Here is a 17,268-nt window from a genome sequence, read left to right as displayed (position 1 = left end):
CACCTGAGATTCTGGCAATTGATTCTGTTTCAGTGAGTAGAGGGCAACTAATCGAGGGCATAATTCAGCTAGTCACTAGAGCCCTTAGAAGGGTGATTCTGGCAAATAGGCCCAGTCAATATATATTTGTGTTAGAAAATGGATGGTGGTGCAGAGCTTGTCTTCCCATTGATTGTGTGCAGGACAGAAGAATGGAATACCTTTTGACTAGCAGTAAATCCATAAGAAACTGAAAGTTGTCACCATGTAATCTTGTAAATCGACACATAACTTTTCTGTACATTTATATTAAAAAAAAAAAACCAAAACAAAAAAACCAACAAACACAAGATACCACGTTCTGATCTCCCCCTTTTAATGTTCTGTGTGGGTTTTATCTTGGTTCTTTCTATTCTGCTCTGCAAGCAGGAAATTTATCTTTTAATCTGTGTAAGGTGTATGTGTGGAAATGGAGCAGGGGGCCCTTTTTAAATGATATTAATATTACAGTAATGCTAGCAAGCATATGGTAGCATTAGTTTTCTAGGACTGATGATCCTGCATGCAAAACTTTGTCCAAAATGTGAAGTTAAAGGAAATAGGTAGTACAGTAAATCTAAATGAAAATGTATAAAATATCTCATTAGGCTGACAGATATGCAGCCATTGAGCATCACAGGGTTTTGCATTTGTTCTGGAAGCAGAATCTGAAACACTTGCTTGTATTAATAAAGCAAGGATATGAACACAAGAAACTGGACATGAGCAACAACAGATTATGTGCAAAATTTCTTTGTGAGTATGGTTCTCATCTTTTTTTATGCATATTTAGCCCTATCCTAGATGTGCTTGTAGGTCTGAAAATACCTCTGGATCGGAGAGACTCAAACAAGGTCTGTGTTTTAGTGTACTGCTAAGTGAATCGAGAATGAAAGAGTGCAGAGCATTGCTATGAACAGGGAAGATGATGTGGTTCATCTTACCCAGGTTTGTGTCCTGATGGATGTGATGGTGTTAGTGAGTTCACTTAAAAGCAGGTGCAAACTCTTTAGAAAGTGAATGAATACACACAGTGTTCTCTGGTAACAACTTTTCTCCTCTATCTGCAGGTTTGGTCAGTGTCTTTTGTTTTGTTGAAATGGAAACTGATGCGCTGTTTGACATTCCTGAACCAATTATTTTCAGATGTTACAATCTGTTAAGCCTATAAAACTGCAGAAACACTCTAATGACTTTTTTTTTTTTTTTTTTCCCCTCCCTCAGATAGTCAGGAGCAGTTAATGCCTTCAGGCTCGCTTCGTAAAAAGAAACTGGCAAAAAGACCTGGATACATGAGACCAGAAGCTCAGTGGCAGATAGAGTTTCAGTCTCTAGGTGCCTGCAAACCATTCAACCCAGAAGAGCTCAAACATGGCAGGCAGCATTGTGGAGACTTTGAGAACTGCCCTCTATGCAGACAATACAAAAATAACTTTGAATTTTTACACTGTAGTTCAGTTGCAGATAGTGCTGTAGTTCCCACTAGTGGGGTAACAGTGTTGGCCACTACTGGAAATATGCCAGGGAGCTGCAAAAATCTTTCATGTTGCAAGAGTGCACGGTCAGAAAACACAGTGTTACCGGTTCGCCCTGCTGCAGCAACAAGCAAAGATGTTTCTGCTCTATGCTGTACATGGCAGAAGAGCCATGGTGCTAAAGTGAGTGAGCCCCAAAACATGTACGCTTTGGATCAGACAGAAGTGAATAACAACTGTGAATATCAAAACAGAGATGTTGTTTCTCGTTCTGTTGGTACACATGATAGCTTTAGTTCAAGTTTCAGCTTCATACAGCTTTCCCTGAACTCATTCTCTGGAGTAAGTGATGCTGAAAGCAAGTCAGCTGTCAAGGAAGCCGAGTACGTTCTGCATCCCAGCACCACAGGAAATCTGCAGAAGCCGGAGGAGACAGAGCAGACTTGTGAGCACTCACGATCCTTGAATTGCTTCTCCAGGCGCAGAGAGGATTTGAAGTATGAAAATGAGACCACAGCAAATGAGAAACACGACTGTGAGACTGTCTCTCTCTCGGATACAGATGCAACTCTTTCATATTCTACAGATTCCTCGGATGCAGCATCTGCTGGCTCTTCTGTCACTTCAGGCTATGAGAGTAGTTTTACTGTTAGTGACCATAACTGGGATACTTTGATGAAAAAATATGAACCAGTGCTACAGGACTGCTTGCTTGGCAACCGCAATACATTAAAGGTTAGTTATCTGACTTCCTCTTTGATTCCTCCTCTTTGCCCCCAAAACATTTGTGTTTATGGTGCCAAAGTCAAAGTTGATGTAGGATTTGGGATATTAGTGGCTTTTGTGACATCTGTTCAGAGGTTTACAATAGCAGTCTGCATGATAAAAGTGAGAGAACCAGTTTCCTTTTCTTCTTGGTTCTTTAAAAAAAAGGTGATGTTGCAGTACCCGATTCCTATGTTCTACTGAAACTGTAGTCCTCTTATTTCTAAGCTGTCACACATCAGTTTCTGAATTCAACAAATACCATTTTCTTTCACAGGTGGCTGTTTTGCCTGCAGTTTGGAATATATGTAGTACAAAATTTGGGGGTGGTAAGAACTCTTTTCTTGAAGAACAGTGATTTAACAACACTAAACTTTGTAACTGGAAATGTAAGTTTAGCCAAAGGTTTCTTGGAGTGAAGCGCCTGTATGAGAGTAGTCTGTAATCTAATAGATGGGTACTCTTCCTGCGCAAACAAAAATGGGGATAAAGTCCCTGCTCTAACTCAAACTGGAAATTGAGTCTTTTTTTTTTTTTTTTCCTTCAACCCCAGAGGAGTACTGGGATGTTGAGTCTGGAGTCTTTCTTTTTGCACATGCATATACCCATGTGAATACCTGCCACATATGCAGGCAGTCTTGTTCAGTGTGTTCTTTGTGGGAGAGGGGTGGGGAAACCTTCGGAAGGATCAGTTATGTTTTGTTATACAGTTTTTGGGATGGTGGAGTGGGCATCAGAGGAAAACCACTCTGAGCTTACCTGCAGTAAGGAATCAAATATGGGCTTTATTGTGCATGCAGGAAGCAGTATGCAGAGGTTAATGTGGACATGATCGATTTCAGAAATTTGTTCAAGATGCACTAAGTGGGCAGTGGTTTTTTTTTTGGCATGGTGGTATTTTTTTGGTGGCGTGTTTTTAGTTTTTTTTTTTTTTAGTGTCTTACTAGTGCCTTAAGTTTCTGGGATGGCTTTCAGAAATCCAGGTTCTTGTGACTTCTCAGCTCAGACATACTTGCTGAGATGCATTGCTATTGTCTTTAGGCCTAATGAAACAACCTGCTCTGGGGAGGCTTTGCACAACCCTGCTGTCTGGGTAAGACAGAAAATCAAGAAACTTTTATTTTTGCTTTACTCTCCATGATATCTGACCTGGGCTTCTGATGCTCTCTAATACCTACTTTTCATAGAGGATGCATGTAGGAGTCAAACTAGGTTCTCTTATTTACAAACTTCACACACATTGACAGGGAGCAGTTTCTTTGGCTTCATGCCTGGAAAGACAATGTGCTCATAGTCTGGGGCAGTTTGGAAAATTAATTTGCTGCAAATTTGGGATTATATAACATAATCAAAATTGGAAATTATTTTTTCTGTCTTCTTGGTATGCTTTATTTGATAGGCACAAAAGAAACATTGCTATCTTTAATTTCTGTATTCATTAATTCATTCAATGGAGAACTGGGGATTTATGCCTTCAGATGTCTTTGCCCTTGGTTAGCCAGTTGTGTATGTTTAATTTGAAACACCTTCCTATCGTCATGATAACAAGCAAGTCTTGGACTTTTCAGAAAAAAACAAAGGCAACTGTAGTCAAGAAAAGGAAACAAGATTAAAGTTGTTAAAACTATGCTTTTTCTGTACTTTTTTTTTAAAAAAAAGGTGAACGTCACATGGTACAGATACAGGACGTGCCATGCCGAAGCAGCTCTTTGATTAATTGAGCTCCAAACATCTTACCAGCCTACAAATAGAAAACACTTTACTGTGACAGCATCAGTCAATTTGCTGTGGGCATGCCTGGGCTGTTGTACCCAAGCAGTCTTCAAGTGACCTGCTGCTGTGAGCACATGATGGGATAAACACTGCAAACAGCAACAAAGCTCTACTCCCGGTACAGATGGTTGTTATGTATCGTATATATGAAAAAAGTGTCATTTGTACCATTCCTACGGGAGGCTTCTTTAAAACTCTGTCAAAAGTATGGCGTAAAATACAGCTTCTCCCTTCAATATGTTATGTATTCCTCATCAGCTTCAGAGAAAAAAGATTGGACATTCAGGATGTGAAAAACAAAATAAAATAAAGCCTTGAGAGAAGGGATATGTATATAATGTTGTTTTTTGTTTGCTTTTGTTTTTCCTCTAGGGTATCCTATAGCCTATTATTAATCAAGCATTTTTTTATTCTCTTCTGTCTTTATTTTTATAGTTCTTTTCTGACTATTCCACTTTCACATACTATATTTAGAAGGGATACCATGAATTTAAGTGCCTTCCCTAATTTGTGTGTTGATTTTTGTAGTCATGATAACTAAATTTTTCTATTAAGTTGCTAACTGGCTGTACCTATTTTTCTCTGTGCAATTTAGAGTTTAAATATAGGGATTTAAATATGAAAGAGTTTCAGGGAGGAACGAAATCTTTTGTGAATGCAGAATGTCCTAAATATGGATTTTCTTGTCTTGGAAAATGCTTTCCCAAGTACTTTCGGGCTTTGGGCTATGAGAATGAATATATGCTACTGCTTTTTCCAGGCTTACCTTTTTCAGTGCTGACGGTGGTACAGGTTATGTATAAATTTAATAAGAAGAAAATACTTTTCAGTCTTTTAACTGTAGCCATGTTAGGCTGTGGCTGGCATGGCAATGAGGAGAGGGCTTGCCTACCTTTTAACCAAATTCTCCTAACAGTGAAAACTTTTAATTGCTTTTGAATGCACACATGGTCTTATGAATTTTTAGTAAATTCAGAACCTTGATCCAGGCCCTTCACGTTAACAAAGAGAAGCAGTAACTTATTTGAAAAAAAGCTTTATTTGTGGTAAGAGTTTCTTTTCAGTGGAAAGGGCACTCTGTGATACAGATGTGTTTGGTGTTTTGCTTTCTTTTCCCATCTAGCATTTGTGATGTGAACGTTTCTGAAAATGCAAACACCAACGTTATGTAGATGAGCCTAAATTCTATTTTAATGAAACTTCATTGGCTGCATGTGAACACAATTTACTGTGCCATAACATGAGTATACTTGTTCCAAAATATTCATGCTGTATTTATTTTTTTACTTACGGAAGAAAATGTGGTTTGCATATGGAAATTCTGGATTTGTTCTGTGCAAAACTCATAGGCAAAAAAATGTTAGAATGGGCTGAAGAACACACTGCTGAGACCATATGATCAGGAGTAGATGTCATGCTGACAGAATCCTCTAATAATCCTCACTTTGATTTTTTCAAAGGGTGAAAAATATATAATCATATGATCTCTTTTTCTTTTCAAGAAATATTGTTTGTTATTCTCTGTATGTGTTTGGACTAAAGCCATGCTTGGCTCAAGTAGCTGCAGTTCAACTGATTTCCAAATAGGTCTGTCCACTTAACAAGTGTTGGGCTTAACTCTCAAAATTGGGCTGATGTAGTACTCTATTAAATTAATATTGTGTAGAGGTTAATAGTCTAAATAGTTTTAAATGCAACTTCTTCATAATGAACCTTTTTCTCTTTGCATAGATAAAATCCTTGATCTTACGGCTTCAGAGGCTTCAGGAAAAAGCAATAGAGGAAGATGACTATGATAGAGGTGAGTTGCTCCTCCCTGTCCCCCCACTGGATCATGCTGCTTTTTTCCTTTTTTTCCTTCTCTGTCCTTTCTCTATTAACTTAATTTTATATTTGCTACATAGCAATGGTTAGCTGTGGTAGAGTGGTTCAATGAACTGTATTGTTTATTCTGTTGTATGGCAGGAAACAAAGAAAGAAGTGGGTCAGCAGCAGGTAGCAACAGTTTTTATCTTCTTGAGCCACATCGCCATGTGGTAAGGTTGAAATCCGAATAGCCACCATCTGGATCAGGTGTTTTGAAGCAGCATGACTTTAAAAAAAAATGCAGGAATGAATGAAAGCTTTGAAAGGAGAAAGGACAGGCACTGGCTGCTGACGGAGTGTGATTTGTTGCTTGCCACATTTAGTCATGACACTACAGCAGGGCTCAAACACAGAAATGAGGTCAGTAGCTATTATAAAAGTGAATGATACTGTCTGGTGGGATTAACTTGATGTCCACTGAGTTGAATCAAAACCAGCTAGAGAATATGGTGGTGATACAGCTGCTGGCAAACGTCTGTATTTGAATAGTGCTTTTCCTTTCAAATGCCTCGGCACTTCTGATAAGCTCTGTGTGTGCGTGTATTAATAATTAGAGTATCTATTAACACACGTCTTGGGTTTCTTACTGTTTCCTGTTATGGTAGTCTGTGTTCAGGTGCTCATATTTTGATAGTCTTGAAGTTCTAGATTAAATTCTTCCTGCTAGATCTATCTTCAGTTGGGAAGCCCTGCAAATGTTTCAGTAAAATCTGCATGAGTATACTTCAGAGAATAAAGCTGGGAAAAGATAGTTCCTTTTGTGCCACTTCTTTATTCTCAGCTTAGGGGCTGGGGAGTGGTCAGACTTGTGGTTTGCCTTTCAAAATTAATGTGTGAAGCTTTGCAGTTGTACTATGGCTCTGTTTCCCTGCTCCCAAAGGTGTTCCCCCAGTTGATTACGATGTGGTTTAATAATATCTAGGGTGTAGGTGTGTAGCCCCTTTGCGAGAGCGGTTCTGTTGGCCTCTTAAAGGCTCGCCTATATGTAGGAGAAAAGTCTGCTACTTGCACAAGTCATTCTTTTAGTGTTGCATCTCCCAATGGGGGAAAACTTTAGGCATGTTAAAAGCTGAGGATGTTGTAGATATTTATGGATTTAATCTCTGTCAAACAGACAATATTGATATGTATGCTTTACATGTATAACACTTGTAACTCTTCTTCAAGTGTCTGTGGGTTGAGTTCTCAGTTGGAGACTTCCTGACAGCTGTGTACTCAGTGTGTGTGGTTCCCACAGATTCCAGTTGGGATTTTCTGTTCAGTCAGCCACTCTTACAGCAGTATTTTAATATATCAGGTATGACATCTGCATGTGATGCCACGTAGTCGTTGACCACAGTGGAAAATGATGACTAGTCTACTCTTGCACAGAAAGCTCTTGTGTAGTTTTCCTGGGTGCTAGTCTTGTATCTTCAAAACAGGACCATCTTTCTGTTGACCGTAGTTTTAGCAATTACCCTTTTCAGTTTCCACTGTAGTTATTGGGCAGACAGCACAGAGGGTGGTTCGCAGAGTCTTGCATTGATTCTTCTCAGGAAAATAGTCTGGCTGAAATGTGATTTCACCAGGTACAAGCAGAAAGCATTTGTCCTCGTATGGGACTAGATACTGAGGTGCTTGAGACCCTTTGCTTTCGCTTCCTCCATTCCTTTGATAACTGGAACTCCATCTTCATACAAACATTCTTGGAAAATGCCACACTCCGTGCATGCACATGACCGTGCATCCTTAATTTTATCAATAACTAATTTTTGAGTCCTTGACCCACTTTCTGTCATGCTGGTCTTTTTTTCTCTTCTAATACAACTGTCAGTTGGGTTGTTTTTTTGTGACTACTTTTCATTATTTTCGTGATATCTGAACTGGCTTCCTTAGTTTTTTTGGAAAGACTCACATGGAGAAGGTGCAGTGCTGCAAGAAGAATTAGGGCTGTGACCTTCCCTCCTCCTCTTGTAGTGGCAAGCTTTCCACCTTTGCTTTTAGAGATACGTCGGTGCTCCTGGTGGAGAACAAAGTCTTGCCTGGTGTGAAGCAAAGTTTGAAAGCTTATTAAAGCTTACAGATTGGCCCAGTACCAATTTCTGTTTAAGTGAAATCTGTAATTAGCCTTCTTTAAAGGGATCTTACTGCCAAATATTGCTAGCAGGGAATGGAATTGCTAAATGTGCAGAGCTGTGATGTGGAGCATAAATGGAAATATGTTATCAGGGAGTGGGGGAAACCAATGTGGTGTATGCAGAGGGCTGAGGACATTTTAACTATAATGCTAAAAAGGAAATTACTGTCCCTGTAATTGGGGGACCTCTTTGAGTATAGAGCGAGTCCTCTGTTAAGAGCAGAACTGTTTTGAACTGGAGTTTGTGGTAGTGTTGTGTGTGGTGGTAGCATGGGTCTTGCTGATTTAGGAGTGCGGCAGGGGAAGGGGAGGTCTAGTATGATGTGGGTAGCTGTGAAATGCCCTGTATGTGGAAGCGGTGAGTAGAGGGGAAGGAGAGCAGGTGGAGGCGGGTTGCAGGTGACTATAACCTCAAATGGAAAACTAAACTTCAATAAATACCTTATCATGTGTAACTATATTATCGCTTCAGTGGTAGAGCTTCTTTTCCAGCTTCAACCACAGACAAGAACTCAAGAGATTTTCTGACTTTGGCTCTCTGAGAGCCTTCTAATCCTGCAGGAGAGGGGGTCTTGTTTTTTAACAGCAGTTCATTGGGAACGAGATGTGTTAGCACTTAAGACTCCTCAAAGTGCTCAGGACTGGTTTCTACTGTCTGACACAGCAAACTTGGCAACTTAAGGAAAGGCAAGCATCTACTGTCTGACGTTGCTGCTTTCCCACTCTCCAGAGCTTTCTGAAAGCTCCCATAGTTTATAGTAACTTCTGAAACTGAAGTGTAAGTAAAGTGGTGCCCATACAGGGAGGGGAAAGTGAAGCACTGTGTTTTCGTTGTGGAATCAACTAGGGAATGGCACAGAAATAAAGGCAAGTTTTTCCCACTACAAAGCCATGAACAAATACCTTGTTGCAAACAGGTCAGGAATAAAGATATATTTTTTTGTTCCCCTTTGCAGAAACACAGAACAGATGCTTGCTGCTTGGACCTGTTAGAAAGCATGTGTGTATCCCAGATGTATGTTAATGAATTGGCATTTATTTCCTGTACAGGTGATGATTTTTTTTTTTTTTTTTTAAGGGATATTTGGAACCACAACCCTCCGTTGTTGTTTAGGGAAGAAGTGAGTGCTGGTTTCTTCATAGTTTTTTCCTTTGTTCAGATGAATCTATTGCTCTGTCATCATCTTCTCCTCAAGCCTGGGAGGTGCACAGCAGAAATGGCTTTTGCCATTGTTTGTTTCTGTCCTGTTTTTTCTTAAAGGCCTGCCTTGAGATGCTTAAGGTGTTGGTGTAGAGGGTCTTCAATCATTCGTTCAAGCAACTACAGTTTCTTCCTATACTTTCTGGCAGTGCATGTGTATAGGGGGGATGTATGTTTGTTCTGAGAGCATCAGGGGGTGCTGCTTGGGGCAGAGGCCACCCTCCCGTCTGTGTCTGTGCTCATCTGCTAGAGGTCACTGAGCACGGTGCTGCAAGACCTGCAGGGTACTCTCTCTTCATACTGTAGCAACCATGGGTTGTTTCAAATGCAGGTGTTTCTCAGCTGTGACATGCATATTCAATGAGACAAATCTCCTTCTCAGTCCTGTTTTAATTTTAAATAGGGACTGTTAGGGTGTTACATGTTTTATTGCTTGTCCTGTGTTTGTAGGTGGTGAAATATCAGGAAGGAGCTTATTTTTTCTGTATTTACTTGTGGTCTCCTCTTGATGGCCACATTACTGTATATTTTCAAAGCAGGTACAGTACCATGGGAATATGATAAAAGTGTTTTGCCTTGTGTAGCATATAGTAAAAATTGGCCTGTTCTCCAAGGATCACTTGGAGTGTTGTCATGGCTCATTATTCATGATGGAGCTTGACAGCTCCAAGGTTAAACACACTGCTGAACACAGGAGGCAAAAAAAAAAAAAGCAGCATATTTTTGTGTCTGTGGGAGTTGTGCCTGCAGTGGAAGCAAGTGTATTTTACTCAGTACAATGCTCAAATATTTCAAAACCCTTTTCCTGTTCTTTGCTTCTTGAACTCCTCAGCCTTGCCTGGTGCAAGGGGCAGATGGATTGGTAACTAAGTGTCAGGACTGAGTCTTGCTGCTGAACTCCACTGCTGGTTCACATGCCCTCTTGTTACGCAGAAATAAGTTTCTGCAGGACTCCTGATTTTTTTTATTTTTTTTTTTTTTTAATTCTTATGTGCAGGAATGTGAGCGTGGGGTTTCACTGGTTGCAACTGGTAGGGAATGGCAACTTCCCTATGCAATCAGATTATATTAAGAGTTAGGGTCCTCCAGTGAAGACCTTTGATTAGATCAGAGCAACTCCTCATCAGTCCAACATGGTAGCTAGAATATAGAAACATATATGCTTATCGTGGCAAAACCTATCCTATCTTGGCAATGAAAATTCGTGCTGTAGATGCATTTAAAATTGTGTGACCCTTCAGTTATTTTGGTTGAGGTCTCAAAGCTTAAGCTATATGAATTAGTGAGCTACCATGGGCTTGTGCACTGTGTGCTCTGCAGAAAAATAGTGTTTGTATGTTGTTTTCTTTTTATTTATCTTGGCTTGTGCTCTTTGAGACCTCTTCATATGTATTGTCCTTTCCATGTCTCCAGGATCTGCAGGGCATCGAGGACAAAACCCTATGCTGTGTAGGAGTTGAGGAATCTCATTTCACACATTTTCCATTGATTGCAAGTGTAGGAAGGGAAAGGAAAGACTTCGTAGCGGTTAGCCTCCCTTACATTTACACTGAAAGAGGTGCTGTTGCTCACTTGAGCTAGCTATTTGTTTTGAGGCGACTTCAGAGAGGAAAAAATGGTGGAGTATAGTGTTAAGTAACGTCTGGGTTGAAAATGTCATTTGTTAAATGGTATTCAGAGGGAGGTCTTGGCCACTTTTTATGGTTGTACTTACAAATACTGAATTATGCAATAACCCCAAACTCCTGGTGAGGTGTATAATTGCTTGTCTTTCCAAATTTCTTTTTACAGTTTAAAGTGCTATTTCTAGTCATAGCTCTTAAATATTTGAACCAATTTGATCTTCAGGCAGGTAGGGGGTGTGTTTTGATTTTATTTTTTTCTTTTATGTTCTTTTTTTTTTTCTGGAAGACATATTTACAGGTGAGGGTTGGATAGAATCCCTGCTTTACTGTACTTCTATTATTTTGAGCTAAAATGCTTGCTTGACAGATGGCTGTTAGGACACAGAAACGAAGGCAAATTAGCTTCTTTCTGAGGAAGGACAGTGAATTTGAGAGAGAAGCTGTATCTGGAAATAACTCCCAAAGAACATGCTACTTTGGATTGTACTTTTTTTCAGGATGGTGTGTACCCGTGGAAGTAAAATCCTTAAACTTAGCTGTATATGGAGTGAAGCCCTATATCTGAGGCTACTGATTAAATTGAAGGCGTTGGATGCTGGGAGGGGTACAGCTTCTGTGACACAGAAGACTTACTGGGAGGTTGCAGACTGTTGAGTTGGAAATGGGTTTGGGGTGGATGGGACAAACAGGGCTTTCTGTTGTGCTATACTGTCAGAGCCTTGTTTGGACATAAGCTTGTAGAAGCTTCCTGAAATCTGTGGGTAAGTCTTTTTGGGTTTCATTTTTATAACTTCCCAGTAAAGCTATTAAGAGGTTGGGGTGAAGAACTTGTACAAATTCTCAAAACTGAATCTTCTTTGCATGGATCTTGTTTATCCTGTCTTTCTCTGACAAACTCAAATAATGTCCACGAAAGGGTTTGGGTGGTTAAGGAAGGTATGTACTTATGTGAAGTATAAATTAGGCTTAATTTTCCTTCCAACAAAACAGAAGCAGCACAAGCCTTGCAAGTCTTTCAGCTTGCCTGGGTTTCTCTGTTTAAGACGACAGTCTGAAATGAAAAGATAAGACTTTTTTTTTGTCCATATCCATTTATTGTTTCTAGCTGAAACTGTGGACCAAGATGCTGTCATTCAAATGCTTGGTCTTGGCTTCTATCTACTAGCAGCAGTAACGCCATCACCATTTCTTTTTATGCAGTCTGTGGCAGGCTTATCCAGTTGCTATTGATTTTTATTTTTTTTTTTTTTAATCGCGTAACTGGGACAGGAGTTCAGCTAGTCACAATTTAAAGGTCTGAAACTCCTTATCTTACTGCCATGTAGACAGCTGCAAAACAGACTTTTTTCTTTTTTGGTAAATACTAAAACAATATAGTAATGGCCGATGTTGACAAGAGGCAGGTCTGATATATATTTTTGGGTACTTTCACTTCTGTTTTATTATGTGTGTAGCACATGCATCTTCAGCAACTTCTTGAAACATTTTTTATGTGAACCCTCATTTTGGCCTAGTTGTTCAGTTTCCATCATGTCAGAGTGCATCTTTGAGGTCCATCAGGACCTTGCTGTTGGTCTGCTTGTGCCCACACATTGAAAATAAAGATGCAAAAGACCTGACTCTAATTCCTTAGCTAATATTGGAGAGGAAGCTGCTGTAGTCATGCAATATCTCACTTAGACTGTGCAGCCTAAATATTTTTAGGAAGCGGTAGTATTTTGTGGGATTTTACTATGCTCTCTTATTTTAATCTTGGCCAGCGTGAAGAGGTTCAGCTACATCTTGTGTTTCTGGAAGCTGTGTGACAAAAAGAAAATTGCTGAAGTTTTGGCATACCATGTGCTTGGAAGCTTTCTATACTCCCGGCCATCTGCTGTCTAAAACTGACACCGCAGGCTACCCCTCCTATGATAGTTGGGCTCTGCTTCTCAGTCCGTGATGCAGCCAAGCTGTTCCCAGACAGCCTGGCTAGTCTTTTACAAACAAACAAGCAATGAAAAAGTCTGAACAAAATAAGCAATTATGGATAATTTAAGAACCTACTTGCTGAATTGCAGTTTGAAGTATAGAGCTCTGATGGGTGTAACTTGGGAGAAGTGTTGATGTGCTATCTGGACAGTACCCACTGAGTGAGTGACACGGCTCTCCTGCTACCCAGCCCATCTGCTTACTTTGCACTTGCAAAATCATGCAGCCCAATTTTATATTCAGGACAGACTTATCTTTTCCTTTCTCTTTAGAAATATTAGCTCCAGATAAGAAAATTGTCTTTCATTTGCAATGTGACTACTGGAGATGGTAAGACTATTAATTCAATGGAAAAACTAGAAATTGATTTTGCTGCCCTTGTCTTACACTTAGGATATAAAAATTTTAAGGGAGTGGGGGGACACCTGCTCTTTTTAATTATTGTCTGCTTAATAAATGATTGGACGTGGACAGAAACTTCTAGATGGCATAGTAATGCAGCTTCTGTGTAATAGGGGATTTAAAAGACACTGAATGACTGTGACTACTATTTGAAAGCAAACATGAAAGTCTTCCAGTGTGAGTCCTCTGTGGGGAACTGATAATGCTCCTTGCTGATTGCTGGGTGGTATCTGGTCAAATTCCTTAATAGGATGCTTTTATTGGAGACCTCTGCAGACCTTCCATCGCTTGTCAAACTCCTCTGCAAAGTGGGATTGCCTTAAGTCAATTAACTTCTCCTTTCTCCTGAGGTTTTCCCTCCTGTCCTCCCTGTCCACATGCCCAGACCCAGCTGCCCATGCATGAGTATGTTCATAATACTGTAGGCATGTCTGCTCTCTCTGATGCTTCCCTGCACTGCCTTCGGTATGTACAAGCTTTTGTGTGTTTCTTTCTTATCTTTAGCCCGTGGAAGGTAAAAGTAGTAAAAAGTGCTGTTTTATGGATGTCTTTAGTCCTTTTAGGACAGTGACAGGGTTGTAGCAAGAAGCGTTAATCAAAAAGGTGAAGAGGGTAAATTTAAAATTCCTAGCACTCTTGCACAATAATGTGCTTTGGACAAAGAGTTACTGGTCCGAAGGAAATGCTGACAGTGGGAGCATCCACGCTGATGCCAGGTCATGTGAGTTTTAAATGTCTGCTATTGATACCGTTCTACCAGTCCAGTACTAGTCAGGATTCCTGGTAGGTGTTGATTTGAGGAGTGGGAAGCAATTGGGACGTATCCATGCTTGCTGAGATTTTTAAAGCATGAAAAAGTAAATGAAGTTAATGAGTTGGATTGGTTTGATGTAAGGCAAAGTTGAACAAAAAGCAAAATGGTGCTGTATATCAGAAGCATAATTCAGACATGATAGTGGGACCAAATACAAAGTTGTACAGCCTCTTCAATTGCAGAATGTACTACTCACCTGACTTATTTGTGGGTGTTAATTCATGCACACCTCTGGCGTGCCTCTGTTTGTTTCCCTGCTAGTGACATTTCACTGAAGAAGTAGCATCTTGGAGAAAAGACTATAATGTTTGGGTTGCTAGAAGCTGTCCATGATTAGCTCAAATTCTTAAGGAACCGTCTCAGTAGGGGTGAAGAGCAAAACCAGACTGGGTTTGTATGTGCTATGGCACCATACAAAGCATCTGTTTCATTGCACCCAAGTGTCAGGAATAGTGTTGTAGCCTAGAGCACCTGGGATAATGGTCTCAAGAAGAGACATGGCAGATAGAGATGCAGAAAGAGAACCATCAGTGTCATCGGATGGAGAAGATACTTGCCTTCTGGAATGGATTGCTGTTCTGAGAGTTATGTCCTGCTGCAGCTGTGAGACTGCGTGCCTGCCCACCATTGCCCTTTTCTGTCCTTCACCCTTAATTGGCATTATTCTGAATCATTTCAGAAAGGTCATGAAAATGTAACCATTTGGAAGTAGGCAACAAGAACACTTTGAGTGTTCTTCACTCTCAGGTGAAGCAGTTGAGAGCTTGGGAATGGTAATCCTTTCCAAAAAGCCAGCATTTCTTTAAGCTGACTATACTGATGTTCCCACTGTGTGTCTCTATCGTCCACATAATGTATACGGTCCCTGTGAACTTGAAGCGTGTGTATTTAAGTCCCTGCATGCATTCTCCCCTCCACTACATCAGTTCTTAGGGAAAAAGGGTTGCTTTGCTTGTCTGCTCACCATAGCCACTTGTGAGACTGTTGGCGGCTTCTGGAGCAGGATAGGAAATGATTGCTGATGGAATGCTTTAAAATAATGAAGAGAAATGGCAGAGGCAGTAGGCTTTTGCGCTACAACATAAACCACATGTGGTTTCTTCTGAGTAACCATTCAAACCATTGGTCTGTCAATGCAGAGTCTTCTCAGTCTATATTTGTTGGCTATGGTACTGCCTTGAGCGGTTTGATCATGCTTTGGTTGGGCCAGGCATTGAGCAAATCTGGGGTAGATTTGAGCCCTCATTAGAAAAGAGGGAAGGTGGAGTCTAGGTGACAGCTATAGGTCTGTGGGCATGCATGCACTGGAGGAGATGGCAGGATTTGAGCATCTTTTAGGGTTATGGAAGGAGAGGAAATTCTTTAGCCAGGAAGCATGGTTTAACATTAAGTTTAAATCTATGGATGGAGTGAAGTCTTATATGTAGCTCAGCAGTGGATGGAGGTCACAACTTATTTCTATCTCTAAATGAGGTCTAAATTATGAGGAGACATCACAGCTAGGCTTCAGGAAGAGAAGGGATCAAGTTGAGTTGTAGGAAATAATCAGTACAGTTGGATTTTGTGGAAGCAAAGAAGAGCTCAGGAAACTTTAAGACTGCAATGAATCAGGCCCACATAAACATGATATACAAGACTTCCTATTTGTTATAGCTCAAATAACTGAGGGTGTAGTTCTGCCCCCCAAATTACATTCAAATATTTAACCAAATAAAGTGTTGGACTTTTTTTCCCATGTTTTGACCTTCATCTGCTCAGTCTCAAGGGTATGGGTGACTCCTAGTACTGGCAAATAATCTGGTGTTGTAGTGGAATGACTTGAGGCTGATGTTCTGCACTGGGCTGAAGCTGTGCTCTTTTCAGTATGAATCCTGAGCGACAGCAAGAACTTTCTCAGTGGGAGTCATCTGAAATTAAATGACTCTTTATGATGAGCATATAGGAATATAGAGAGAAGGGGTTCCTGCTGTATGCCATAATGTAGTGCAAAGGCTGCTCATGGGGTTTATTGCTGAAAAAAACCTCGGCTATCAAATACCACTCAAGGGGAACCACTTAATCCTTAATTTGAGCAATAGTCAAACTGGTGAGCTGGAAGCAGAAAGCTCAGTAGCGCATTAGTAATTCAACAGATGTCTTGTGTTTACAGGTTTAAGAAAGTAGCTCTGGTGACTTAAGGGTGCTACACTGATTCTCACCTTCTCTAGATGTGTACAAGGAGTATCTGCTGTTCTATATTCATAGACCAAATGTCATGCTTTGTTGCCCAAGTTCATCAAGAATCTGCTGTCCTGTCCTTTCAAAGAATAAACAAAAGGAATAAAACAAAAAAGCTGTGCGCTTAAAAGAGCTGAGCAGTAATTAAAATCAAACCCAAATTCATATTGAAATGCAGGGGGTGTTGATTTGAAATATTTTAATTATGACCTTTCCTTGCTGGAGACAACGCTTGTGAGCAAGAGCTGAAATCGCCTCAGTCACAGGTAGGCTTCAACAGCTGGTTATCCTGGTGCCATCTAACTAATAACAAGAATGAAAATAGTGAGGAGTTCTGAACAAAGAGGTTCCAGTCATGCTGTGTCACCTGCCTTGCAGGACCTAGGGCAATAAGGGTCAAAATGTATGAGTAATTTTTTTTTTAATAAAATTCTTAAATTTTTTCATAATATTGTATAAAATGACAAGATCTTCAAGGGAAAGAAACGCTGAAGATGCTGAGGAGGAGAAACAATGAGAAATATTTGGGGGGGAGGGGGGGAAATCTGAAGTAGAATTATTCCAGAATTACAATTAATTCTGTTTCAGAGCACTGTGCCTCTAGAAGCACTGCTACTAGAATAGTTTTCTGATAATAATTGTTCTGCTATCACAAGTCTGTTCATGTCTTACTGTATATAAGTCTTCTGAGTTTTGTGCAGTTTTATATTTCCCATCTTAGGTGCTTTTTTTTCAACATGTAACTCCCAGGACTTGTAACAAGGAATACACAGGATCTGGTAGGATGCTGTTATTTCATTTAAATGACTCTTACACTTCTTCTTTTGGACATTTTTCAAAAACAATCATGCAGTTCCAAATAAGGAGGAGGAGGGAAATCTGGCAGAGGAGCAAATGATCTTCATTCCCCACGCCATGCACTCTATTTGTGCTATTATCAAATGTCTTACTTTTTTCATGTATGGCCACTTTGCTTGTTGGTTGAACCTGCCTGTTACTGCATACAAGGGGTGTATCTCCCTTCCCTC

The 17,268-nt window shown here is 40.2% G+C and overlaps 1 protein-coding gene across 1 annotated transcript in view; it reads left to right on the top strand.

Annotated features, from left to right (window-relative positions):
• The first annotated feature begins 1,253 nt into the window (after positions 1-1,253).
• The window catches only part of DISC1 (DISC1 scaffold protein), a 189,948-nt gene continuing 173,933 nt past the window's right edge, over positions 1,254-17,268 (top strand). Inside the window, exons 1-2 of the mRNA XM_082480189.1 lie at positions 1,254-2,228; positions 5,763-5,832. Coding sequence (XP_082336315.1) covers positions 1,260-2,228; positions 5,763-5,832 — 1,039 coding nt within the window. The 5' untranslated portion in view covers positions 1,254-1,259. The remainder of the gene's footprint in view (positions 2,229-5,762; positions 5,833-17,268) is intronic.

Source organism: Vanellus vanellus, assembly GCF_965231255.1.
Source record: "Vanellus vanellus genome assembly, chromosome: 3".
In the NCBI taxonomy this organism is placed as follows: domain Eukaryota; kingdom Metazoa; phylum Chordata; class Aves; order Charadriiformes; family Charadriidae; genus Vanellus; species Vanellus vanellus.
The sequence above is the reverse complement of the archived record's forward strand: the minus strand, read 5'-3'. Positions and strand labels throughout refer to the sequence as shown.